At 39.2% G+C, this 26,311-nt stretch overlaps 1 protein-coding gene across 2 annotated transcripts in view; it reads left to right on the top strand.

The window, feature by feature from the left end:
* The window catches only part of tpra1 (transmembrane protein, adipocyte asscociated 1), a 32,400-nt gene extending 7,054 nt beyond the window's left edge, over nt 1-25,346 (top strand). The window contains exons 2-11 of one of the 2 annotated variants that reach the window (XM_067239157.1): nt 1,731-1,917; nt 3,010-3,142; nt 3,722-3,808; nt 7,871-7,943; nt 10,805-10,884; nt 11,036-11,146; nt 11,251-11,311; nt 13,813-13,915; nt 21,999-22,079; nt 23,650-25,343. In XM_067239157.1, coding sequence (XP_067095258.1) covers nt 1,742-1,917; nt 3,010-3,142; nt 3,722-3,808; nt 7,871-7,943; nt 10,805-10,884; nt 11,036-11,146; nt 11,251-11,311; nt 13,813-13,915; nt 21,999-22,079; nt 23,650-23,899 — 1,155 coding nt within the window. In that variant the 5' untranslated portion in view covers nt 1,731-1,741 and the 3' untranslated portion in view covers nt 23,900-25,343. Of the gene's footprint in view, nt 1-1,730; nt 1,918-3,009; nt 3,143-3,721; nt 3,809-7,870; nt 7,944-10,804; nt 10,885-11,035; nt 11,147-11,250; nt 11,312-13,812; nt 13,916-21,998; nt 22,080-23,649 lie in introns of both variants that reach the window. The other variant, XM_067239240.1, reaches the window with a different exon arrangement.
* The last annotated feature ends 965 nt before the right edge of the window (nt 25,347-26,311 follow it).

Raw genomic sequence — 26,311 nt, 5'->3', positions numbered from 1 at the left:
AAGGCTTTTTCCTTGCATGCCTCCCAAACAGCTTGTTGGCATATAGAGAGCGTCTGATGGTTGTTTTGGAGACTTTGTGACCCCAAGATGCCACTCTTTGATGCAATTCTGTGACAGTGAGCTTAGGACTTTTTTTTACTTCTCTTACCATCCTCCTCACTGTGCGTTGTGGCAAGATAAACTTGTGACCTCTTCCAGCCTTGTTTGTCACTGTTCCAGTTGTTTTAAACTTCTTAATGATTCCTCTGACTGTAGATACGGGCAAGTAAAGGCGAGTGGCTATTTTCTTGTAGCCATTGCCTGACTTATGAAGGTCGACACACATCTGCCTTACTTGAATGGTGTGTTCTCTTGTATTTGCCATGTTAACAAATGGGTAAGAGAATTAGGCCTCTGTGTCAAGTCATATTTATACCCCAGGGAAACAGGAAGTCATGAATTACTAATTAAAAGTTCCTAGACACCCTGACCAACTTTAGCAACTACAGAAAAATATGTTTAAAAAAAAAATCAATTAAATTTGTCAGAGGAATTGTTAGGGGTGGCAATAATTGTGGGACACATGATTTCAAGTGTTTTTTTCTTCTTCTAAATGTGTGATTTTTTTTACCACCAAAGTAATGTACTTAAATGAAAGGTTGGATTTTTCTCTTTTTTTGCATTTGGGTTCTATGTTGTTTAAAAAAAAAAAAGGAAAATATTTAGAAGTCCACGACCACATCTTAAACAGGGGTGCCAATAATTGTGGAGGGCACTGTATGCTTTATAGTGGAAGATATCACATCAGTTGAAGTTCAGACATTACAAAGGAACAAAAGGAGAGACAAAATGTTGCACCAACCTTGTTTTTTTTCTACGATATTAAAGTTTTGTGTCACAAACTGACGGCTGGATGAGCAAGGTCAAAGTTCAAGGTGCAATGTTATGATAAAGTAGGTTGTCCCAGTTGAATTGCATGCAACAGTACATCATTTGTAAGGGCAGCTGAACAAAAATGTTATGTTGTTTTTGTGTGCGATTTGAGACACGGGTGACACCAACTCTAGTGTTAGGCAAGCAAGAAAAATATTGTTACCTAGCAAACTAACCTAAAATAAAGTACAATGGTCTTGAAATACATTTTAAATATTGCTATAGGTATACATAGGCATACAAGTTGCTACAAATTCAAAAAGGTAGTCTAGCCCTATTCGTCCATGAAGTGATTTTGTTCGGCTCATTTACGCTATACATACAACTGATGCGCATGAGGTGACCTGTGATCTGATGACAGATGATCTCATGGCGTGATCAACACATGTTCTGCTATTGCTGTTGTATCAGATCTACGATCTGTAAGAGTGCCCCACACAGTAAGAGTGCTGTGTGGGGATCAGAATAGACCGTAATCAACATACGGGAGAACGTAGACGACAAAACAATTCAGCCCAATATAGATGTCCTCGCTAATACGGAACAGTTGGCAACCCTGTATCACAAAGTATCACTTAAACGCAAAAATAATTTCAGTCGATAAAATCTGCCAATATATTGGTAATACTGTAAAATATTGGTCAACGTCTGTGAAAAGTCAACATGGCTGGAGTCAAAGTCCAACTGCATGTGGTATTCCAATAACACTGGCATAGTTTTCCAATCATGTGCATTTTTATCTCTAGCTGTTTATGCAGGAAGTACGTAATTTACCACCACAGAAGCATTTCCTGATGTTTACCGTTTTTGTATACTAGGCCCAGGTATTATGCTTGACACGGCGGTGACTGCGGTGGTAAGGTTTGCCAAGTACAACAGCAGTGTGTTCCCCACACCTGTGGACAACACTTCTGTATTTCCTACCTGGCAACCCAACTCAGAGGCCAACATCAGCAAACCTCACAAATGTCTACAAGTCCTTTACGAAGACATTGGGGACTCCAGGTAATTGTCCTTGGAAGTGTTTGTTCAAAAACTGACTTTTTTGTATCTGGCATTGGTAAAGTTTTTGTCTTCAGGTTTGAATCTCCAAACGGTGTTATCAATCCACAAGTGAGAGGTAGGGCTCGGCAATACAACAATCTTGATCATTTTCACACTAAAATCTCCCTAGATAACGATAATACATTTGAGATGTATTTTCTATAGTTGTTTTGAGTCAGATTTCCTCTACCAACAAAAACAGTACACGAATGGCCAATCAAACATGTGGTTGACGCATGTCAACGGGACGCCAACTCTAAACAGATTTTAGAGTAGAGATAATGTCTACATAATAGGTATATGGGTCAACACTGCTGATGTTACTGCTGCTAGCTAGCTAACTCTTACTACCAGAACACACACAGCTAGTTGGTTAACTCTTATGTAAACAAAAATCTATTGTTGATTTCTGACATTACAGAACATCAAAGCTGGAGGTGCCAGAACAGCACCCGTGCTTCTGGTATTGACAGGACTAGGCAACGCGTGAACAGCTAGTTAGCATGCTAGTGTTACCTATTTCACCACAAAAGCTTGGAATTCATTGTGCAACAGAACCTTCAACTAAACAATAGCAACGCAATCGGTAACTAGATGCACATTTTGACACCTTTCATGTCTACGTAGGCCATTTCAAAAACTGGGGGAGGAGTAGCGACGGCTGTTAAAGATGTATAAGAATAGTGTGTTTTTAGTTAACAAACAAACTAATTAATCTTCTGATCTCTTTAGGGTTCTGTTCTAAGGAGAATACTCTTAAAACCTTAAATTAAATTATATATTACTATATCGTGATCATTTCCGACATCGATCAATGTAAAAAAAATGTTGTAATAACATTTTTGACCAAGTGAGAATGTGAGGCATGTCTTAGCTAGCTAGGTTAGTCATATAAACAGTTGGCACTCTCCTTTGCAGTGACGGAACATTTATAGTAGGATAAGCGGAGGCAGTGCTGCAAACTCAAGTCCAATTTCTCAACCCTTACCCTTCAAAATGTCACCATTGTGAGATAAGGTTTGTGTCATGTGTCTGCTCTTAATCCTCTCCTAGAGTTCGGTTTTGGGATCTCTTGCTGCTGGTGCCCAATGTGGCGTTCTTTATATTCCTGATGTGGAAGCTTCCCTCCGCCAGGGCCAAGATCCGGCTAACCTCAAGCCCCATCTTCATCACCTTCTATATACTGGTATGCTGCATTATCTCCTCACATATAATGCCGGGTACACCCTATGCAATTTTTAATAGTTTTTTGCGACTGTTGCTTGTCAGACTTTATGAACATGATCCCAGCTGTAAGCCATGTCACACTGTAAGATCTCAGTAGTCATTCATATCGGACTGTACGACAGTAAAGATGCAAAAAAACTGACACTGAAGAAGACTGGTATGGAATTATACATCATGCCAAAATTGTACAGTGTGCAGCCGGCTTAACTTGAAAGCGAGAAACTGTTCAGATTGATCATGACTACCACAATATCAATGCACAATATGTATAAGATGACTTTCTAGACAATGTACATGTACATTTTGACACATGTATTTAAATGTAAATGTGCTTTTGTTGTCTATAGAAAGTCATCAAAATGTATCTCGTGTCGTGGTTTAAGTTTTCTGTGAATAGTTTTGTGAGCCCTAAGTTGTATGATAATATGTTGCTTCTAGAGCTGATATTGAGGTATTGTCTCTAAATAAGAGTGTCTGCTAAATGTAAATGTAAATAGCATTTGTCATGCCCCCTTTCTCATACTGTGTGTCCTCTGAGGTGTTTGTGGTTGCAGCAGTGGGAATCACCCGGGCGATAGTGTCCATGACCGTCAGTGCCTCCAGTGCTGCTACCATTATAGACAAGGTAAGGCAGCACACATAATGGTAACATTTATATAATATAATAAATATAGCTGAAAAAAGCTATTGTTCTTGCAAGGGATTGTTCCTGAAAGTTGCAGACAATTAGAAAATGTGCATGGTAGAGAGACATGTATCTCACACACCATTTTTCACAAATAATCACTTCAGGTAAAAAAAAAAAATATATATATATATATATATATACATGTGTATATATACATGTGTATATATACAGTCAGGTCCATAAGTATTTGGACATTGACACAATTTTCATCATTTTGGCTCTGTATACCACCACAATGGATTTGAAATGAAACAATCAAGATGTGCTTTAAGTGCAGACTTTCAGCTTTAATTTCAGGGTATTTACATCCAAATCAGGTGAACGGTGTAGGAATTACAATACATTTTATATGTGGCCCCCCCCTTTTTAAGGGACCAAAAGTAATTGGACAATTGGCTGCTCAGCTGTTCCATGGCCAGGTGTATGTTATTATCTCATAAAGGGAGTTTGTTATTTCATTGACAAGGAGCAGATAAAAGGTCTAGAGTTCATTTCAAGTATGGTATTTGTGTTTGGAATCTGTTGCTGTCAACTCTCAATATGAAGTCCAAAGAGCTGTCACCATCAGTGAAGCAAGCCATCGTTAGGTTTGTTTTGATTTTTCAGCCTATCAGAGAGATAGCAAAAACATTAGGTGTGGCCAAATCAACTGTTTGGTACATTCTTAAAAAGAAAGAACGCACTGGTGAGCTCAGCAACACCAAAAGACCCGGAAGACCACGGAAAACAACTGTGGTGGATGACAGAAGAATTCTTTCCCTGGTGAAGAAAAACCCCTTCACAACAGTTGGCCAGATCAAGAACACTCTCCAGGAGGTAGGCGTATCTGTGTCAAAGTCAACAATTAAGAGAAGACTTCACCAGAGTAAATGCAGAGGGTTCACCACAAGATGTAAACCATTGATGAGTCTCAAAAACAGGAAGACCAGATTAGAGTTTGCCAAAAAACATCTAAAAGAGCCTGTACAGTTCTGGAACAACATCCTATGGACAGATGAGACCAAGATCAACTTGTACCAGAATGATGGGAAGGGAAGAGTATGGAGAAGGGAAGGAACTGCTCATGATCCAAAGCATACCACCTCATCAGTGAAGCATGGTGGAGGTAGTGTTATGGCGTGGGCATGTATGGCTGCCAATGGAACTTGGTTCCCTTGTATTTATCGATGATGTGACTGCTGACAAAAGCAGTAGGATGAATTCTGAAGTGTTTCGGGCAATATTATCTGCTCAGATTCAGCCAAAAGCTTCGGAACTCATAGGACGGCGCTTCACAGTGCAGATGGACAATGACCCGAAGCATACTGCGAAAGCAACCAAAGAGTTTTTTAAGGCAAAGAAGTGGAATGTTCTGCAATGGCCAAGTCAATCACCTGACCTAAATCCAATTGAGCATGCATTTCACTTGCTAAAGACAAAACTGAAGGGAAAATGCCCCGAGAACAAGCAGGAACTGAAGACAGTTGCAGTAGAGGCCTGGCAGAGCATCACCAGGGACGAAACCCAGCGTCTGGTGATGTCTATGGGTTCCAGACTGCAGGCTGTCATTGACTGCAAAGGATTTGCAACCAAGTATTAAAAGTGACAATTAGATTTATGATTGTTAGTTTGTCCAATTATTTTTGGTCCCTTAAAAATGGGGGGGCCATGTATAAAATGTGTTGTAATTCCTACACCGTTCACCTGATTTGGATGTAAATACCCTGAAATTAAAGCTGAAAGTCTGCACTTAAAGCACCTCTTGATTGTTTCATTTCAAATCCATTGTGGTTGTATACAGAGCCATATGAAAATTGTGTCAATGTCCAAATACTTATGGACCTAACTGTATATATAATGTGGACATTGAGTTCTGGGGGGGGGGGGGGGGGTTGATACAAATGTATTGATCTATGAAGAACTCTGTGCCCTTGTAAACAGTTTTGTGCTCTTGCAAATAATTTGATCAAACACATTAGTCGTATATGAATGGTGATGACATGGAAAAGACACACCCACAAAACTAGGTAAATGAAACAGTTTATCGCAGTTCACAAATATGAGAGAGAGAGAGAGAGAGAGAGACTCTTCTGGAGAACAGTTGTCAGTTTGAAGAAGAAGAGTCAAGGTTCCGTTCGTCGTTGTAAAACGGTTAGAGCAAAGGAATCGTTCGTTCAAGTTCCTAGTGGTCCAGTGAGTTGCTGATTGAGAAGGATAGGTCAGATGTGTCGCGAACACTTCCGGTGAATCCTTGCGAAAAAGCCAGGATTGCTTGTGCGTCGAGGTTTTATAATCCTTGAGAAAGGGGTATCCTTTTGGAGGTGAACTCTTTGATTGGTGAGTTACTCCCACCTGGGCGTCCATCCTGAGATTGACGTATGGGTGTGAAGTGGTTGATAACTTGTCAGAGTTCAGCTATTTCAAATGTCCATGTATTGCTTATACTTCGAAATATAACAATACAACATTAATAAATGGTTTAGTTTGTAGATTAGAATCATTTTGATATCAAGATTGACTGATTTATCATAACAGGAAAGGAAGTTGCATTAACATAAAATTATATCAACACAGCATTAAAGGGAAAGCATACATTATAACACATCAACTACTGTCATTGAAATAGTGTCCCTGAGCCATGTAGTTCTTGAGAATATGTTTGTAAATCCAGAAAAGTTAGTTCTTCCTTAAAATCCTTTGTCTCCATACTGTAAGGCCATTTTGGTCTACCTTCTGACCCCATGCTGGGCCAGAAGCTTTGAAGCTCCTGCTCTGGAGATAAGGACAAGGGGGAAAACCCCCTTTCTCCTTGTCGGGGGTAGGGGAAAGGTGTGATGGTATGTGGTTTGTCTGTTGGCTCTGCTACAGCAGCATAGGCCCAAATATACAGTATTAATTAAAAGAAATTGCCCCTGGGCTTTGAAGCACGCTGCTTGTACTCTTATTGCAGAGTAGAAACATAGCCTACAGTTTAAATTACGAATGGCGCAAGGCTGTTCACACTAGACATGCATTTCTCCGCGCCAGACACCAAGCCTTTCACCTTCTCTGAGCTTTCCTTTTTCACATTGAAATCTGACATAAACATTGCATGGGCTTTATTTAGGCAACTTGCTGTTCCAACAGCCATCACAACAGCATCCCAACGCAATGTGGCAACATTGGTCTTTTTTGCTGTAGGCTAGTCTTTGTAAAATAGGCTACGTGCTGTGGGTTATACAACTCCATGTAGGCCTATGCTACTCAACTTCGATGATTAACTTTGCGTTGTCAATCTTTCTTCACTGGTTTGTGATGTAAGGTTCTGGTGTTTCTTCTGCTTGAGTGTATGCCAGCTCATCTATCTCACTCTGAAATACATTGTTTCATCAACGCCATCATCAATCAGGGTTTTTTATTTAAAAATGTTTTAATTTATCAGTTTTGACCGGGGTTGTTACCTGCGTAGTGAAGTTAGGTGTTAAGTGACAGGCTATGGCCTACAACTAACGTAGTAAAATTATAATAACATGTTTTTTTTATTCATGTATACCAATAACATGGTGTGTTTTATCATTGTCATCTTTTGTCAGGGTACTGAATCAGTGCCTATTTGGTAATTTTCGTCTGGGTTCCAGAAGGATTGTAACACTACTCATAGCCCTAATCCTAGTATATCCCCATGGTACATAGGGAGAACATGTGTGTGTTCACAATATCAAGGTTCAGGGAGGTGTCATGTCACTTCCTCTAGTGGCATTCAAATTACACTGCTCTGTTTTAATCCATGCATCACTAGTTATGAGGGAGCATAAAGGTCCATACATAATGTTCTTTTTATACTTCTCTAGCATAATTTTTAGTACCTTGCTTCAAACCAGTAAAAATATACCTGTTGATGCTATTTGCCTTATGAATGTGACACTGTCCAACTGCATGATTCTATTAACTTGTAGGCAAATTATTTCAGATGATTGTGTAATACCTGGCACTAGATGGGTTGTTGAATATAATACATTGTTAATATTATTCCTCCATTAGGTGCTGTGGGAGATCACTCGCTTCTTCTTGCTGACTATTGAGCTCAGCGTTATCATTCTGGGACTGGCATTTGGTAGGTGTTGTACATTAGTATTCTACAGATGAACACTTGTAACTACCTGTATTCTACCTGTATGTGCAGGAAGAAGGCTTTAAAAAGTTGTGCTACACGGGTCAAAAGCTAGTAACTGAACTAGAAGTAGTTCAGCTTAAGAATAATTGACCTTTCGCAAGCCCCGCCCACCATAGTTACTGTTGCGCTTGGCAGGCTAGTACCCGCTATCTTTGAATAGCAAGTACTACTGTAAAATGCCAAGCATGAAGGGGATAAGATGCATACTACCTGTCAGTGTAAGTGATTCTTTTTGAAGTAACACCTTCACAAAATCCTCCAGATTGAGGCAAAAGTGATTGCAATAATATGCATTGGAGGGATCTATTTAGAATATTAAAATCAAGGAAAGGGACATGACAATAATGTAAGCAAAAGCATACAGATCTGAACTACTACAAGGTTAATGATACTGTAGAGAGGGCTGTCCATTCACAAAATGCTACAACAATTAAAGAAAAATAAATTCATATTGGCCAGTTTATATGTTCAACCTTTATAATCTACGAACCATAGGCCATGTGAAGCCTTCAGCAACACTGAGACTCACTTTCTGGAACCCAACCTATAGTTAATGTTGTCTTGCTAAATTTTACAGTTGGTAACGTTAGTTTTTTGCTTATATATGATACTAGTTAGGTAATTATAGTTGTAATGATACTAGTAAATGGCAACCATCATTTTTTTTTATCTAGTTGGGTGTGCTCAAGCCTTCGGCGAGAGCACAACCTTTGTTCTCTCACATATATATTTATTTATTTATTTTCGCCCCCCTAAGGATCAGTCAATATTTGGACTACATACACAACGGCGGTGTCAAAAGGTTCGTCTTGGTAGCGATTGCGTTGGTTGTATTTTTATTTACGTTCCGTTGCATGGTTTAAGTAGAAATTGCGTTTTTGTGGTGAAAAGTGAAGCTAACGGTGGCTAATTTGCTAGCCACAGTCACTGACGTTACTAACGTCACAACGTCACTAACGTCACGAAAACACGCGTGACTACCTGTAGCAGAACATTCGTTTCACATCTGTTAACTTGGGGGATAGCTAGGCTAACTATAGCTTTACTGCAAGGCAGCTGCAGGAACGCCACAAGGAAAGAGGCCAGGGTGATAACTATTTACTCATTTTACTTTGTGATGTGAAACACAATTATGAAATGTAATGTACAATATTAGCTGATATTATTAAGGAAGTAGGCCCACATCTACTTTTGGAAACGGTAGTCTACTATTTCACTGAAGCATTAGCATCATGACATTAGCCTCTGTTGCCCGGGCAACACATACTACAGTGGTCTATGATGCATCTGTTTTCAATCTTTAAAATAAACATTCCTCACAAATACATTTTCGTTGTAGGATTTATAATGACATTACATTACAAGTAAACGATTTGTGGGTGAAATTATCATTACCTGTGGTTTCAAACCAGTGTTGCTCACTGAAATGCTGTAGCCTACGCGAGACACTACAAAAACATCTACACAGCTGTAGGAAGTCAAACGGCGACAGAACATGTTCGGCACTCCCCTTACTTAATCAAACGTCTATCTAACTACTAACCTGAACTTCATTGCCACAGCCTAAACGTTGCCAACCGTACAACGGAACGTTAAATCCAATTCAACCAACGCAATCACTACCAAGACGAACACAGCAGTAGTCTAGTACTGTACCGTAGTAGTACAATTTACCGGGGCAGCTTCTCCACACAGGGCTATATCGCATTTTGCGTTGTTACTGACAATGATCGCTACCAGTGAGCTTTTTATGAATGAGCGATTTTCCACTAAATAAATGTCAAGCTTATTTACGTTTTGGGGGGCATATTTTCAGTTAGCAGATGGGACTGTCTGAATCGCGATTCCATCTTCTACTGCCGGGTAACGTCGTAGAATAATCTTCAAAGGGGGTTCTTTATTAATGAATGAATGCAATGAGTAGGCTACATGCCTGAAAATATCACGAGAAGGGAAAAACTTAAAAGGACGTTTAAGTCATAGAGATTAGGTCCATTTTTACACCGGTCTGCCAAATTTATTCGTTTTGATTCAACGATGAGGCTGCCTCTTGCAGGGGAAGTGAGAAGACATCTATTTCATTCTACACTTCACTCGTATTTTCAGTTGTAAATGAGCAGCAAAAAAAAATGCCTTTAATTCTATTTAATCTTTATAAATAATAAGTATGCATTTTCATATAAAATATACAGAAATCAGTTGTAAAAATTTCATTCAAAAACGGACCCCTGTGCAACCAACGCAAGCAAGCACACCCTACAATTTCCCCAGAAATTGTACCCTCTCTAGTTATGCGAATGTTCTCTCACATCTAACATATCATCAGCTCGACAATGACAACAGATTAGTCCAATAGCTTAGTTGGAGCAGATAGAAGTATGTGTTCTGAATCTGTTGAAAACAGTGTTGTGTAGACACAATAGATTTATTTGTACGTTTTAATTTCACGTCTCCACCTTCGATGTTTCAGTGAGTGCTGTTAGCCGTGTTGCATCAACTTTGCTCCGCAGCTTCACTCGTTGTAAACCAACCAATCAGCGCGCAGCTCATCTATATATTCATGAGCACACCATAAAAGGGAGAAAACCTCTCGTTTTATTCCAGGGCTATTTCACAGGGTGCATTAGGGTACATAGAACAGCACCCGGGCCTTTTCAGCCCAACCAATGTCACATACCCTATTCGGAGACCTTAAGGAACAGTGTGAAATACCCTATAAAATCAGTAAATGACCCCTTTAAAAAAACACCACTTGTATCTATGCAAGAAAATGGGATGATTATTTTTGGCTATTCCAACAGGTCACTTGGAGAGCAAGTCCAGCATAAAGCGTGTACTTGCCATCACTGCTGTGCTAGCTCTGGGTTACTCCATTACACAGGTAAAGTGAATGATTCTGTTGAAAGTCTGAAAGAAGGCAAAATAATTGTGCCTTTTTATATAAGAGAAATTACAACATATTAAGTGATGGATTCTGAATAATTTCAGTAACAGTTTGTTTAATTGTCCATGATGGCTCTTTGGCCACTCAGGGTACATTGGAGATCCTATACCCTGACGAGCACCTATCCGCTGAGGACTTCAATATCTATGGCCATGGGGGACGACACTTCTGGTTGGCCAGCTCTTGCTTTTTCTTCCTGGTACGTGGCCTATTGCTGTGCTTTATAGTGTAGTATGGGAAACATGCATTATAGGCAATTACAAAGGCTTAAACCTAAATTTGACCTAATCTTTACTCATTAAGGTGTACTCTCTGATCTTCATCCTACCCAAAACCCAGATGAAGGAAAGGATATCTCTGCCCTGTAAGTTTGTAGTCTTTCTGTTGCCTAGTTTTATCCAGATTAAATTATACCCTCCTAAATACCCTCCTTCACCTTCTGGTGTCTTCACATAACATTCAGTTATTATAAAATAAAAAGTATCTTGTTGGATATTTATCTATAGTTGTCTAGTTGTGCCTCACCAAAGCTCTGTAAGTTACTTAAAGTAGATCTTCTGATGGAATGTTGGATGTTGACTGAGTTCGCTTTTTAAAGAGTAAACACTAACACCTCTCGAGTTAAACCCTTTATGGCTAATTCTCATGCACGTCTAAAAAGTATGTGGGCACTGCTCAGTACACAGACAATTGCTTGTTGATCCTATAATTCCAATATCATGGGGATTAATATGGAGCTGGTTCCTTCTCTGTTTCTATAACTGCCTTAACCTTTCTGGTAAGGCTTTCCAATGTAACATTGATGCATCTACAAGAACATTACGGAGGTTGGACACATGTTGGATAAGTAGACCTTGCTTGCAGATGGCGTAAGAACTTATCCCAAATGTGTGTGATGTCAATTATGTCAGGGATCTGTGCAGACCAACTAAGTCTTTCTACACTTCTACACCAACATTTCTGTATGGACCATGCTATTTTCATGGGAGCATTATCAAGCCAATTAACAATACAAATGCACCTATGCTCTTTTTTTTCAGTTCAGTTCCGATTCCAATATGTACATTTGGCTATCTGCTGATTTTCTTAAATATTAGGAAAAAACTTGAGTTGAAGTGGGTTTTCATAACATGTAATACGAGCATTATAATCACTGCATAATGTGTGTCCATGACAACAAGGGTCATTACCTGTAAGTGTTAATGACATGACATCATGATACACATTTCTAGCATAGCCTTGGCCCACCACATAGGTCCAACAGTGAAGAAGTGTTTAAGGAAAAATGGTGTGAGGCAGCAAATTGTATCCATGTACTTTTCTATCAACTGCAACAATAAAATAAGAAGACATTTTAAACATTTAGAAGAAGCAGTGTTTAGCTACTGTGCTAATTTTTCACAATGTTGTGTCACAACTTAACACTTTAGCTCTTAAAACTAGAAGTAAAACACTAAAATTGTATCTTTGCACTCGATCAAAATTCAGGACCCTGTTTTCTTGACTTTTCCTCCTATAGTACCCATTACCCTTCCTTTATCACCCAGTATTTTGAAATTTTCAAAGTCCCACCAGGAAAAGCTAATTTAAGACTATTTCACTCCTGCTTACTGTTAAATAGCTGCCAGATGCACGTTCTGCCATTTATTTTCTTGCATTCCAAGGCTGCGATTTCTCTTTTCTATCAGCAGATGTTGCAAGGGCTCCCGTATATGTTATTCAGACAAAGTTTAATATATAGGCCTAGTGTATAAATATACCTATAACGTGTTTGACATTCTTTAGCCAATAAATCACATTTTGCTGAATGATTGAAGGTCTAGAAAACAAACGCTCTAATGAAATAATCACAGACTAACAACACGGAAATAAATGACAGATTGCTGAAGACGTTTATTTTAAGACCGTGCCTTTGCTCCATGCAACAAGCGCCATCTAGCGATCATTACATGTCAGTAACAACGTCCCTGTCGGTAGACTCATGGGTCAATTTGACCCCTAACGGCAAAAAAAGACTCAGAACATGTCTAAAGATAGACATGTTCTATTTTCTAAAATAATTGCTATTTTTGGTCTATTGGTATTTCACATTTATAGACTACAGAGGGTACCATTTATGGGGAAATTGTGAGTTGTTTGCAGCTGGGGCAATTTATTTAACTACAGCACCACAAAACCTATTGTTTAAACTAATATCAAATGTCCAAATATTTGGAGAAAGACAACATGGCTTTTTCATGGGTGTACAGTACTTACATTTTATAACTAATATTTCTGAATCTTTTAAATAAGTGTACTATTATTTATGAAGATTGCATATATTTAAAAGCATACAACATAATTTATTTTGCTTATTGTTTACACTTCAAAATACTAAGTGTGAAAGTATAGAATGGAACAGGGTTCTCTTATATTCCTGAGTGTAATAGGTACCTCAGGCTAGAGGTGATGTGTAACTCACATAGTTGAAACAGTTCAGTCAAAACTAAGAAATTGGGCAATCGTGTAAAACAAAATACTAATCCTTTCCTTGAAATACAGTTTGACATATTCCTAATTGAACTGCCGTCTAGAAATTAATTAAGACAAGTTTGTTCATACCTAGGCACCTAGCGAGACTAGACTTTACTACTATGGGCTCGCGGTAAAGTTCTTTACCCTTAATACTTTGTTTGCATACACAAATTGATTCATTGTGTAAAGAGAATCCTACTCTATTGAGGTCACCAAAAATACACCTGTCTGATGGTTGAAAATGGTGGTTCTGATGGTTTTTTCAATAGACAATTACATCATCTGCCTTTTTGGAAACTTACTGTAGCTAACAAATATCTCCCGCTAACCATTTACTTCCTCCTTTCGTAGCTAAGAAGAGTTTCTATGTGTATGCAGCCATCCTGTCTTTGCTCAACTTGGTCCAGGGCCTGGGCAGTGCCTTGCTTTGTGCTGACATAATAGAGGGACTTTGGTGAGTATGTGTCTGTCTTGTCCTGAGATTGTCATTGTCTTAAAGGCCAAGTCATGGATATGGATGTAAAGCTGATGTTGTATATTTTATAGAATAACATGTCATTTGGATCTCATAAAATGTTCACCTGGTTACTAAAAATAAAACAGGCAGTAGTAAGTAACAGGTAATACAATGGATCTATGCATTTTAAGAGATAATTGAACATATTGAATGATATATAAACATTTTATATATATATATAAATATATATTAGGACTGGGAATCGATAAAATAAAAAAAACCTAATTAATCGCACAATATGCTGTGATTAATCGCATTTTCCCCAAGCTTGTTATCATCATGTAAAACATTACATTAAATCAATTAACACAAGTATATTTTAAATAGATCATTTGATGACATCTCGTGAACTGTAAACAGTCTCTCCTGGGAACTACAGAATAGTCATTCCCATCAAATATGTGCAGCAACTTTATAAACAACAAAGTGTTTAAGTGCACATGGAATATTTAAAGTTTAAACCCTGAAGGTTATGCTTTTTTTTATATATGTATATAGGCCTTAGTGGTCCCCTAATACTGTATCCAAAGTCTCTTTCCCGAAATTCAGCCTTGGTGCAGAATTACAGCCACTACGAGCAGTCCCACAATGAGCTTTCCTCAGAACAAGCTGTTTCGGTGTCTGTTGCTTTAAGGCCTGACACGGCAGGCAAAAATAGGAGTTTTTCATATACTGGTCATTTTTGACATTTTTTGCTATTTTGCTTCCTCACCATGTCTATTTTCAAACTAGTTGAAAGAAGTTCAAAGTTCAAACTATATCTTAAAGTGTTTATTTGACTGCACTTTGTCTTGTTATGCCTGTGGATTTCACAAAAATTCACCAAAAGTTAGCATTCTAACGTAACATACAGTACCGCGACCGTTTGCTTCACCATGACATCCGTGGTATCGTTGTAACGCTCTCCTTCTCCTGCACAATGTTATCCGATCCAAACATTCCTTTGTATCAGCAACCAATCGTGAAAATACAAACGGGGGGTTAGACCAAAATAAGAAATCCCATTGGCTGGAGTCGATTTCTGATAACTTGATTTGTTCAAATGCATCACGTGATGTGCGCTGATGCTTCCTGGTTTAGCTGTCAGTGGGACCTTTTAAATCTCAAAATGCCGAAAGAAGCGCGAACAAAAACGACTAAGAAAAGAAGACAACAATTGTCACTTTCCAGACAAAAGGCTAAACCATCTAATGGAGAAGACGATCAAGTCCCTTCACAAAGCGCATCCATGCAAAAATTATCGATGGGAAAACAGTTGGATAGCGGTGAACTAACGCGCCTCACAGCAGTGGCTGATGGTTCATGTGGCGCGTTTGAATGAACTGGTTAATGGATAAATTTGTCCTAATTGTGCAGGGACAGGGCTTAAAATTAATATTGATCTGCAAAATCAAGGCTTTTGTAGCAGTTTGCTTCTGGAGTGCAGTCTGTGTGAAAGAGATGGGTACCGCAAAAGTATATACACATACACGCGTCTTCAAGACGGAACGAGGAACGACGTTGCCTTTGACGTGAATGTGCGAATGGTGCTCTTAGCGCACGAGTTATGGTTGGGGGTATGCAGCGCTCAAGAAAATAAGTAAAGTGTTAGGGATACCTGATCTTCATTTGAAAACCTATCAGAAACACGACAAGAGAGTGACAGGTAGGCTATGGAAACAGGGCTGAGACTTAAAGTGGTAGGGGAAAAGGAATGCATCTCTCTCACTCTGGTGGAGTCAATTACTAATGAAAGGAGGCATTGTTGTATCCCCCCCACCAACCACACAGCTCCACTGTAGCCTTCATCAATTTGTTTTACGGATCAATAAAGTATTTAATTCATGTTATTTAGTCAGTTTTACAGTAAACCCCATAGCCTTTTCCTTTTAATATCAGAGTGGAAAATATTTAGATAATGTAGCTTACCAATACACATAATTTGTTTTACTTTAGTGGCAAAAACATAACTTTAACAATAAAACTTGGCCAAATGAACAGTAAGTAATACACTAAACATGTGATTTTAGTGGCAGAAATTGAAAGAGGGCAGGAGTCACTGCAAAGGACCAGGGAGCAGATCAGATGTTGACCCAGAAGTGGCAGAGTTTCTGAGGGAGGATGAAGATGCAGTCATTAACATCAGCGTGTCTTTTGATGGAACCTGGCAAAAAAAGAGGCTTCACCTCTCATTATGGCATTGGTGTTTGCGACCAGGTGCGGTAAACAGAGATGCTGTCAGATGGGGATAGTGCAGCATTTAGGGAGGTGTTTGCACTGAACCCATACCCTGGGCATGACATTGTTAAACTAGAATGTATAAATCACGCTCACAAGCGAATGGGGACAGCTCCAAGAAAGCTGAGTGCACAGGCAAAGTTAGGAGGAAAGGGTTTGGGAAAGCTAACTACAAATAAATGCAAAAGTTTGCAAAATTATTACAGGGGGGCAAGTATAAATAACCAGGGTTCAGTAGATGGGATGAATGCAGCAATATGGGCAAGTCTCCTCCATTGTATGTCCACAGATGATAACCCCTTGCACACCAGGTGTAATCCTTCCTGATGTTGGTTTAGAAAAGAAGAGGAGAACGGGGAATCACCTGGTAGCCACAAGCTGCATGCTGGAAACTATTTAACCCGTGAGGTGGGAAAGCAGCTTATACCAGTGTACCACCGGATGTCAAGTGACAGCCTGCTGCAGCGAATGCAGCATGGAGGCACTCAAAATGCAAACGAGTGCATCAACTCTGTTATATGGGTGCGGTGTCCCGAAACGTTTTTTTGTGGGGAAAAGCAGGGTTGAGGCAGCAGCCAGTATGGCCATCCACTTTTAATGAAGGTGCCTCTGCCATGCTAAGTGTAATGGAGAGGTTGTGGCTTCAGAGCACAGGTGTGACAGTTAACGTCATGAGGGAAACTGATCAGTTCCGAATATCCAAAGCTGAGGCTTACACCACCAGCATGAAGCAAAGGCGGAAGTGTCCACCTTTGGACCGCAAAAAAAATGAAAAGGCATCAACAAGAAAGGGATGAGGGTCAAACATATGAAGCAGGCATGGAAAACTAGGCTGCAAACATAAATGCTAACAAATAAATATAAATGCGACAACCACCAAACCAGGGTGGCAGTTCTGGTCGCAGTGTGTGTTTGTGCGGGTGCGTGTGTTTGACTACAGTTCTGTTCAGTTAAAGGCCAATGCTGGTTCAGTTTTTAGTTTGAATGTGTTTGGGATGTTGTCTGTTCTGGTTGCTAAGGTCTTGATGAGATATTTTGTCTGTAAATAGTGCTTTCAAATACATTTGTATAACATTTTACAACACATGGCCGTTTTCTCAAAATGAGTTTTTTCTCATGTTCTGAGCGTGAAATCTCCACTTCTGTAGTACTTACATAAATCAAACTTTCTATTTATATTCCTATTTACTTTGTCTAGGAGTTTACAGAGGGGTTTGTTTATAAATATTTCATAGTGATAAAAAGAGATATAAAAACGTTATATTCAAAGTATCAACAAAAGGACACAAAGTGTTTACCTAGCTTTAACCAATGTTCAGATTTCAGTTCTGGAAAGGTGTGCATATTTAAGTATATTGTGCCTCATTTGCATATAATTTGCATATCTGCTTAACATATTCAGAAAACTTGTAATGCAAAAAAACATTGTCTTAATATAAGTAATCAACTTGGAAAGTTTAATGGGGATATCTATTAGTAAAAAAAATTACCATATTAACCTGTGGTGTCTGGCCTTAAATGCTATTGAGGAGGAGAGAGGGCGGCACCATGCACTAATGTTTACAGTGGATGTATCGCTATGGCTCGTAGCCCCGTTGCTGTAAAATGCCTCGAATTTGCCCATTCTCATCTGATCACCCTGGTTGGCAGAGGTGCACACTCATAGTAATTTCAATGAGGGGAAAGGCGATTAATCGTAATTAATCTAAAATTTTTATCTATTCTAAATGTCCCTTGATTTCTTTTTGTCCAATTATGTTTTTCTCATTTTAATGCTCTTATCAACATGGAAAAGTGGATTGGATTGCTTGGTGCAAATGTTTTTTTTTTTTTATTGAAAACAACATTGCAATCGCCTGGCTTTGACGAGGGGGCGGAGAATTCGCATCAGCTGTGTGCTTGGCCATCAAGTGGTATTTCAGACTGGACGTGCCGAGATGATAGCTCAGTTCACAACGACAAAACACACAGATCACTTTGGTCTTGTCAATGGAACCATTTGGCAACTTTTTTAAAGTAAACTTTCCATTCAGAATCTTATTGGCATCCATTTCGGCGTCTCGCGCTCGCCATCCACTCAAAACGTAACGTTAGCCTAATACTCTTTAGCCGGCTCGCAAGCCCAAACAAGTGTATGCGGCGTGCCTGTTGTTTTGTTTCCGGTCGAGATAGATCCGGTGTGGTGTTGTAGTTTTTCTAACGTCAGTAGTTGTTGCAACAGAATATGAAAAAAACTACAACGTTTGCTAGGCCAAAAAGAACGTTAATCGCGTGATAAAAAAAATTACGCCGTTAAAATGGGTTTGCGTTAACGCCGTTAATAACGCGTTAAACTGACAGCACTAATTCACACACATACTTGATGCTATCTACCTTTACATTAGTGACAGTAACTGAGCTGTTAGCTGCAGAGATAATTTTACAGCCACATTCTGACATGATGAAGGGTAGCAAGCTAGGTAACCATATACAGTAAAGCAACAAAATGCTAGTTGACTTACTTATCCAAGGTTTGTAGCCGGACCAAGGAGAGTTGGTACTGATCCAGAATTTAATTTTAGACGGTCAGCAAGGCCAGCTTTGTATTGGACCAAGTTGAGGAAACAGTCGTGGCTGAAATGTTTGGCGCAGACATACAAAACTGGGTAGTTGTGTCAGCGCATTTCCAGAGAAAATACAATTAAGACACTGGTTCTTCAGAGGCTCGGATGTAGGAACTGTAAAAATACTTTTGTTTTAATTTGTACATCCAAACACTGAGCAACTGTTATGCTTCGTTCGTTTGCAAGCCATGATGTCTCACGAGGAAAAAACTATATCGCACTCGCATGGTTGTATCTCAGATTCTCATGGGCGGGCCAGAGAAAGGGGATGTAACCTTCCTCCTTCTTACGTCACAAGGAGAGGATTTTCAAAACCGAACGTTTGAGCTTTAATTTTCTCAAAGGCGGAAAAGAATACCCAGGGCTTGGTTTACACCTATCAAAATTTCTAGCCACTTGGGGACCAAAGGCAGACAAGGGGAACTCATATTAATGTTAAATAACCTTCTAAAGTGAAGTTTTCATGTCATGGGACCCTTAAACATTTCATCATTATTAGACTATTGAATTAATTACCCAAATTGACCGGAAACAGGATTGGTTACTTATTTATTCATTACATATTAATTTTACTTTTTTGTATTCATTGTAACATTGTTTCAAACCTACTGGCTTGGCCAAGCTTTGTAGCATGGGAGTCTTGATCTTTTTCCAGCTGACAGCCAGTTTTCAGCACATTTAGAGGCATCAAACATTTCCAGGGAGGGCGCCTCTGTACTGATCCGAATGAGGTCCTCTGTGGTGGATGGTTTCAAACTACTCATTAATCGTAAATGTAGTTTCTATGTTGTATTCGCACTGGTGTTATTGTAGGGTCGCAACTGCGCCCTTGGTTTTCAGCATGGCTTGTGGTAGGACAGAAGGGGATTCAGTTGGGGGGTTAATTTTGTTGACGGAAGCATTGTTTAAGTTTCTATTGTTATTTTGATATGTGTCGTGTTGGACGTTAGTTTGCTTAGTTCTATTGTTCACACTGAGTGTGAAGGTTAGCTAGCTAGATCGCTAGCCAGGCTGTTACAGCGCAGGACAGATGCAGTAGGCTATCGCAGGTCACAGCCTATGAGGTTTATCCGAGTCACGATTATCAGTAGTTGAAATCTCTCAAAAAAAGAGGAATAAACGTTTCTTGTTGAAAATAATGGTTTGAGCATTTTCGGGTTCCATAGACGCAAAAATGGTCTTGCGTTAATTGCGCAAAATTATTTTTAACTCGTTAAACATTTCAAATTAATTGCTAAGATTAAGGCGTTAACTTTCCCAGCCCTAATATATATATATATAATATATATAGCTGGGCTAACAGTTACCCACTGCATACAAAAAATGTGGGCCCCTAGGACTGCTGGTAACTGAGTGACTCTGGAGAAGGAGTTGGTTCTCCAGAGTCACTGGAGAACACATTTTTTGTGGGCCCCACACAGTCACTCAGTTACCTGCAGTCTGCAGACATTTTTTGTATGCTGTGGGTAACTGTTAGCCCAGCTCTAATGACTAGCATCATCAGATTGTCCAGTTCTACAGTGCATCTGGACAGTATTCACAGCACTTCCATTTTTCCACATTTTGTTATGTTACAGCCTTATTCCAAAATTGATTCAATTATTTTTTTCCTCAAAATTCTACACACAATACCGCATAATGACAAAGTGAAAAACGTTTGTTCTTATATTTTTTTTAAATATTTGCAAAAATGATCTTGGCTGTGTGCTTCGGATCGTTGTCCGGTGGGAAGATTATCCTTCACCCCAGTCTGAGGTCCAGAGCGCTCTGGAGCAGGTTTTTATCAAGGATGTCTCTGTACATTACTGCATTCATCTTTCCCTCGATCTTGACTGGTATCTCAGTTCCTGACGCTGAAAAACATCCCCACAGCATGGGGGCCAATTCTAAGAAGAGTCCTGGGCTGCGTTTCCCGATAACGATGGATCGTAGCAACGTTCTAGCAAAATAACGAAAATTACGAATTTTCAAGAGACACTTAGCTACGGTGTCTTTGGGAACGGCCCGTAAAACTAATATTCGTTGTACGATGGATTCTACGATCAACTTAGGCTTACGAAGCTTTCGGGAAACGCAGCCCTGGTGGTTCCAAACTTCTTCCATTTACAGGTCACTGTGCTCATTGGACCTTCAATGCTGCAGACATTATTCTGTACCCTTCCCCAGATCTGTGCCTTGATACAATCCTTACTCTGAGGTCTACAGACAATTCCTTGGACTTCATGTGCTCTGACATGTACTGTCAACTGTGAGACCTTATATAGCAGCGTTTCCCATACATTGATGTGAAATAAATGTTTTTTGATGCACTCAGCCCCTTCTTGCCCTGCTCGCGTTCTCTCTCACTCACTTCAACGGACCCTTCTGTGAAAACGCTTTGAATCAATGCGTGGGACGAACGGTTAGTATTATAAATCTCTGCACAAATTTGTAAAAAACAGATACATTCAAGTTAAATCGAATAATATTCATGGTTAAATACATTCGGCAAATATAACAATATGAGTCTAATGTAAAGTTTATATTATGTAAAGTCCCAAAACGATTTATCACTCAAATTAATGCAAAAACAATTATTGCGCGCAACGCACGTTCACATTGATTGTTGAAGTCCCTATCTATACTCACATCTTACCGATACTAGAACATAAGTTTGGACTGAGGCCCACATTTTTACATTGTCTGGCTTCGCCCCTGCCTACCACCACAAATATAATCACATTATTTACATTTAGTCATTTTTTAGCAGACGCTCTTATCCAGAGCGACTTTATGTGGGAAACACTGTATAGACACATGTTTGCCTTCCTAAATTATGTCCAATCCACAGAATTTACCACAGGTGGACTCCAATCAAGTTGTAGAAACATCTCAAGAATGATCAGTGGAAACAGGATGCACCTGAGCTTAATTTAAAGTGTCATGGCAAAGGCTGTGAATACTTATGTACATGGGATTTTGTCATTTTAAATTTCACGTTATCATTATGGGGTATTGCGTATATAATTTTGAGGGAAAAAAATAATTTAATACATTTTGGAATACAGCTGTAACATAACATGTGTAAAAAGTGAAGCACTGTGAATATTTTCTGGATGCACTGTAACTGACCCTGATTGTCTCAGTGTTGTTTTTGTTACAGCTAACTGAGTGAGGTAACTAGTAAACCTCGCTGATGTGATTTATGTTGATTAAAACAGCTGCGTGGATGTCACCACCTTCCTCTACTTCTCAGTCTTCGCTCCGCTCATCTATGTCACATTTCTCAAGGGCTTCTTCGGGTATGTATGAAAAATGATACCATGTCTAACTGGATTCATGCTGTCCTTTGAATTGATGGTCATATAATCTATCTTGCTATAACACTCACTGTGTAGTGGGCCTATCTTTGGACTATTGTCTTTGATCTGGTCTTTGAACTTATTAGATTGGAATCTATCAATTACTTTTGGGAGTATTCTTATTATTCTCCTTATATCCCTAAAGTGCCCAATAACCCAAATGTAAAACGTTTGTCCATGAGTAACTCCCATACCACAACTGGCACACATGAACCCATAGGTGGCGCTACAGACCACTTCCAAAGTCTATGTGATTTTCCCCATAAGTATGAAATGCCTGAAAATTGGTATACCTGACTTATTTCTCGTGGGGAACAAAACAGCCATTGGGACCCATAACGGCTGCTATCTTTGATATTAATGTACATTAATGTGGCCAAAACGTCAATCTTCTCCTCTTGAACTGTAGGTCCGATTTATTCATTCATTCCGATTGACCTGAAATCTGGTTTCACGTGATTGAGATGCATATCTGACAATTGTATGTTTGTGAATAACAAACTATGTCCAATATGGTGGATTTATTTGCATATTTGAGAATTTACACCCTTTGCACATTTTTCATGTGTCCATCGATCAATGACACATTAACCTAGGGATTTCATCTGTACCACACACAAGGATGACAATAGAGTATGTTACCATGTGCAATGGCAATTTCATATCTCCACAAACAATGAAAGGGAAATAGGATTTCAACACTAAAATAATGCTTTACACATCCGCTGACTACAAATGTATACTTTGATTCCATCACCAATTCATATGAAGACTCATGACAATGTTTAGTAACAAATCTAACTAAATGGGTGAATGAAAGATTAAAAGTATTGTGAATATTTGAAATATGCATGCTTGGCTAAATGTTAGTGCAATCTTCTCAGTAAAGTGTCCTTCTCGCTACATTTGGCGTGCACGCTCCAAACTCTCACGGACACAAGCCGTTAAGAAGACATTCTGTGGCTAGTTTGGCCACAGCTACTGCTACTTCTAACAGAAACAGACGGTCTTCTCCTCCAGAACAATGAAGTTCAATCAACCAAACACAGCTTGGTCATTTTTGTATTCTTCTTTCACATACTGAAACAAATGACAAGACTTAACATGGGCCTGATCAGAGCATAGTTGGCACTACCGAACACTCCTCAAAGTTGTCACTTTCAAAATTATGGCATTTGGTGTGCTTGCCTTATTCCTCATGGGGAACAATACAAGTCAAATGAAGTGTGAACTTAAAAACAGCCATTGCTCCAATTGCCTTGAAATGTTGTGTACATGTGTGAAATACATGTCTCTGTCATGCCAACTTTGAAAGGGTCTGGAAACGTTGGGATTAATTCGCGATTGCTGCTTGCTTCTATATTTATATTGATATTTTTAGGTAAATGCAAGTTATTTCTTAACATTAACCATAATGTACTGTATCCCTCATCTGTAAATCTACTACTTCCCCAATACTCTGTATTTACATATTTTGTACTATTCTCTCCTTTTCTTTCTTCCACCCCAGCTCGGAGCCAAAGATCCTCTTCTCTTACAAGTCCCAGGTTGATGAGCCTGATGAGACGGACGTGCACCTGCCCCCCACCACCTCCTCAAGCCTTGGTCGCAAGGAGGTGGAGCAGGGTTCCTTTTACTCCAGCACCCAGATTGATGGGTCTGACACTGGGGCCTACCTGGACGACGTGGTATCGGGACCCTATGGGGCCGGTAGCATCAACAGCATTGACAGCGACCGCTGGAGGGCCATCAACGCTTAGCAGGAAGAGAAAAAAAGGAAAGAAGTGGAGCAATGGGAAGGATAAATTGAGTTGGACTGTGTAGGGAATGACCATGGTGGATAGGGAGGTAAATAATTGAAGCAAAAGAGCATGGAGAGTGCTTAAGTGGGAGCTCTGCTGGGGTATATTGAGACTAAATAGGAAGGCTAAGCCAGAAAGCCAGAGGAAATATTGCACGTGATGCCCCACCTCTTGTCAGGATACTAAGAATTGAGAGACTATGAGATTGCATCTGGTTAGCTTTCAAGCAGGTGACAAAGTCCATAACTGAAGAAATTGTACTCCATTTGGCCCATTGCATCCCCTCCATATCAGCTGTTGCTGCCTCATTCAGTCTGTTTAACACATTTTACAATACCTACTGTAGCCACAGCTACTGTGGATTAATACTTCCATGCTTTGTAAGTAAATCAGTGGTTTATCAAGATTAAAACAAATCAATGTTAAGTGTCCCAATTCTATTCTTCTATTCTGTTTGGGATTATTGGGAAATATCAATTTATACCTAATAATTGTGACTCCCTTTCAAGCTAAGCCTCAGTTGTCTCGCAAAAGGACCTTCCCTACAAATAGGGTAATGTGGTATTGTACCACATTGTAAATTCTTTAATTACTGAAATTTTGTTATTCATGTTTGAAAGGTTGTGTAAACTCATGTCTTCATAATTTTCTCCACTTAATTTATTAGTGTGAGTAGATGCACCCTTAGGACCAGCATACCGAGCAGTGCGTTTGGTACTGTGTGTGAGACTCACTGTTGGGTCCTGGTTGAGACCCAACATGGAAGCATTCCCAATGACAATATGTCATAGATACATGTAAGAATTTGCTGTTTTTATTTATGCAAGTTTGGTGATTCATTCCTTTTATGTTGGGGGTTATGGTGCACCATATTAATCATTCCTTGTATTAATCAGGATTAAATCTCATTCTCAGTCAATAAAGACCTTATCCAAGAAATGTATTAGAAGATATTGCACGTATAAGTGTTTTGATGACCCCTTTAAATTTGAAGATACAGAAAGTTAGTTTTCTATCCTGACAGTTTGCAATAAATCTCATTTTAAAGATGTGGGACTGCTTACCTCAAATAATTGACATAAGACAGAATTCATACTTAATTTGTGTAATTCTTGTACTATTGCTAAGGACCAGTAAATATTACACAGTATGTTTGGTGACCAACTACCTATATAATAAAATGAGGTATTAAAATGCTTAAGCTAAAATACCAAAAAGGTTTAATTGCTTGCCTCATTTTGTCTAAGCCTTAGACAAAATGAGGAGTATTTCTGTCGCCCACAACAGCTACCAGTGACATCATCATGCAATAAATCATACCTCTTCCACCACTTGTGTCTCCTGGAGGTCATGAAATTGACTATGGTAGGGGTGCAATTCAGCAGCCACAGGGAATGTATTTTGGAGCTTGAATTTAGACTCAATATTATGACGGAGAGTCTATATTTATTCAGTGTCTGTGTTTAACACTGATGTTATCAGGCATAACATAACAGATGTTTCCTTGAGTATTTCTAGAGTAGCATGTACATTTGATGCTATAAAAAGTATTATTGCTTAGAAAGGCATTTTCTAGGATGACATAGCTGACGAATAGACTTGACTCTTTACTGTCTAGGCATTATAACTAACTTATAGTAAAAAAAAAACAGGACAGTGACAAATGTTTCCAATCATTGAGTTAACCATTTTTGACCAAAGTGCTTCTTGCAGAGTTCCCCTGTTGCTGTGAAGTCTGTTTGCAAAGAAACAGGTCTTATCCTCTGGATTCCCATGGTAAAACCTGGAAAGTTAGCGGGGGGAAAAACATTGATCTGAAAAAGTCAGGGAAAAGTGTTAAAAATGTTTTGAACTTGGAACAGTCAAGAAAAAAAAACACTTTCCAAAATCAAACAAACAAAAAAACATCAGGTTCCCTGACAGGGCCTTGAAAATCTTTGAAAGTTTTGTGAAATCTAGAAAAGTTCAATAAGGCCTTGAATGTTTTTGAAAATTGAACATAAACCGTGAAAGTGCTTGAATCCATAGTTGAAATATAGCCTGGTCCTAACCAGACTCTTGTACATTTCATTTGTACACAGAGTCTGGGATCGCTCCATTGACAAGCGTTGACTTCCTTGTAGGCGGGTACTCTGTTGAAGTTTAAAACTATTGGATCTGCCCAGAGCCACTCTGGATCTGCCATAACCAATTGCTAGTGTTCGCCTTAGCCAACGCCTTCACCACTACTGTAACGGAGCTAGCTGCCGTAGCTGTGAAATCAAACTTCCCGAACCCCGTGGGGAGGAGGGCCACTATGGAGGATTATAGGGGCCAAAACTAAATAAATAATTGGATAAATAAATAATTATATAACACAAAGCTTAAATA

This window comes from Osmerus mordax, chromosome 1 (assembly GCF_038355195.1).
Source record: "Osmerus mordax isolate fOsmMor3 chromosome 1, fOsmMor3.pri, whole genome shotgun sequence".
Taxonomy (NCBI): Eukaryota; Metazoa; Chordata; class Actinopteri; order Osmeriformes; family Osmeridae; genus Osmerus; species Osmerus mordax.
Note: the sequence above shows the minus strand (reverse complement) of the source record. Positions and strands in the feature narration are given on the sequence as shown.